General features: G+C 31.8%; 1 protein-coding gene across 1 annotated transcript; it reads left to right on the top strand.

Annotated features, from left to right (window-relative positions):
* Window positions 1-293: 293 nt before the first annotated feature.
* Window positions 294-1,070, top strand: LOC138868310 (uncharacterized). The gene is made up of 2 exons (XM_070145855.1): window positions 294-545; window positions 627-1,070. The coding sequence occupies exons 1-2, from the start codon at window positions 294-296 to the stop codon at window positions 1,068-1,070; spliced, it is 696 nt and encodes a 231-aa protein (XP_070001956.1).
* The last annotated feature ends 466 nt before the right edge of the window (window positions 1,071-1,536 follow it).

Below are 1,536 nucleotides of genomic sequence, written 5' to 3'. Positions count from 1 at the left end.
TTGTTTCAGATCGAAATGAGAGTATCTTGAAAGCAACATCTATTGTTTCTCCCGGCATGCAACATTATTCTTGCATGTGGCATATTTGGACAAATATACGGGCAAAGTTCAAGAAGGGACATCTTAAGCTAAGTAAATTATACTTTGCCACGGTGCGGTCATACACACTTGATGAATTTAATGAAAGGATGACAAAGATTGAGGAGATTGACCCCCGTGTTAAAGCATACTTATACGATATTGGATATCATTGATGGTCTCGAGTACATGCTACGGTGAACAGAACTTGGACTATGACATCAAACATTGCAGATTCGTTGAATGCTGTAACAAAATATGCAAGAGAGCTGCCAATAGTAGAACTATTAGAGTATATGAGGACCCTTCTTGAACATTGGATGAAAGAAAAATTATTGAAAGCAAAGGGTACATTCACATACCTTGGATACAAATTCAACAAAGAGTTGGATGACAATAGAACATTGTCGCACAAGCTTAGAGTAAGATCTGATTATTTATTGAATCAAATTCATAAACAGCACAATGTAAATTTTTTGTAGATATTTTGTATACATCTTGGTTTTAACCGTATATGAATTGTTTTTTTGTTTGCAATGTACTCGTAGGTTAGGGCTTCAACAGAGTACATCCATATAGTAATAGATGGTATGAGGCGCTATATTGTTTATCTTGAAAATAAGAAATGTAGTTGTGGGCAATTCCAGCTTGATGAACTACCTTATCCACATGCTTTGGCTGCTTTAAGACAAAGGGATGAGTCTTTTGAAGAATATTTTTCTCCTTATTACACAAGGGCGAACCTCTTGCGTACTTATGAAATACCAGTAAATCCGCTGCCTGATGAAAGCAAATGGAATGTGCCAAAGCATATAACTGAAGAAGTAGTAAATCCACCTAAAGAAGGGAAAAGGCAGCCAGGAAGACCTCAAAAAGAAAGATACAAAACATATGATGAAATAAATTCAAAGAAGTACAAGGTTGCATGCGGTAATTACGGAGGAGAAGGGCATAACAAAAGATCTTGCAAGAATGCACCCAAAAAGAAATAAAATTTTATGTAGTTAACAGAATATTTCATAAAATTTGTTGGTTAGTTCTGGATAACAGATTTTGATGTGTAATCGTTGGTTTTTTTTAATATCATAATGTAGTTATTTAGGATTTTTCTATATTGAGATAATACTTTCATAGATTGATTTGTTTATGAATCTTTTCTATATACATAATCTAGAACTTTTTTACTATATATGAAATCCTTTACATAGTTGTTAATGTGTTTTTGCAGTTTATCTACAATAAAACTACAAAAAAAAATACATGGTTTTTTTTAAGATCATAATGTAGTTAGTTAGGATTTTTCTACAGATTTTTCTATAAATCTGTAGAAAAGTAGTTAAAAACTTAAAATATTGTAGATGGAGTATTGTTTACATTCAAAAATGAATATAAAAGAAACAAAACACACTGTTAAAATAATCTACAAATACAACTACAAAAAACTATAATATCTGTAGC

This window comes from Nicotiana sylvestris, chromosome 5, assembly GCF_000393655.2.
Source record: "Nicotiana sylvestris chromosome 5, ASM39365v2, whole genome shotgun sequence".
Taxonomy (NCBI): Eukaryota; Viridiplantae; Streptophyta; class Magnoliopsida; order Solanales; family Solanaceae; genus Nicotiana; species Nicotiana sylvestris.
This window is presented reverse-complemented; position numbering and strand designations above follow the sequence as displayed.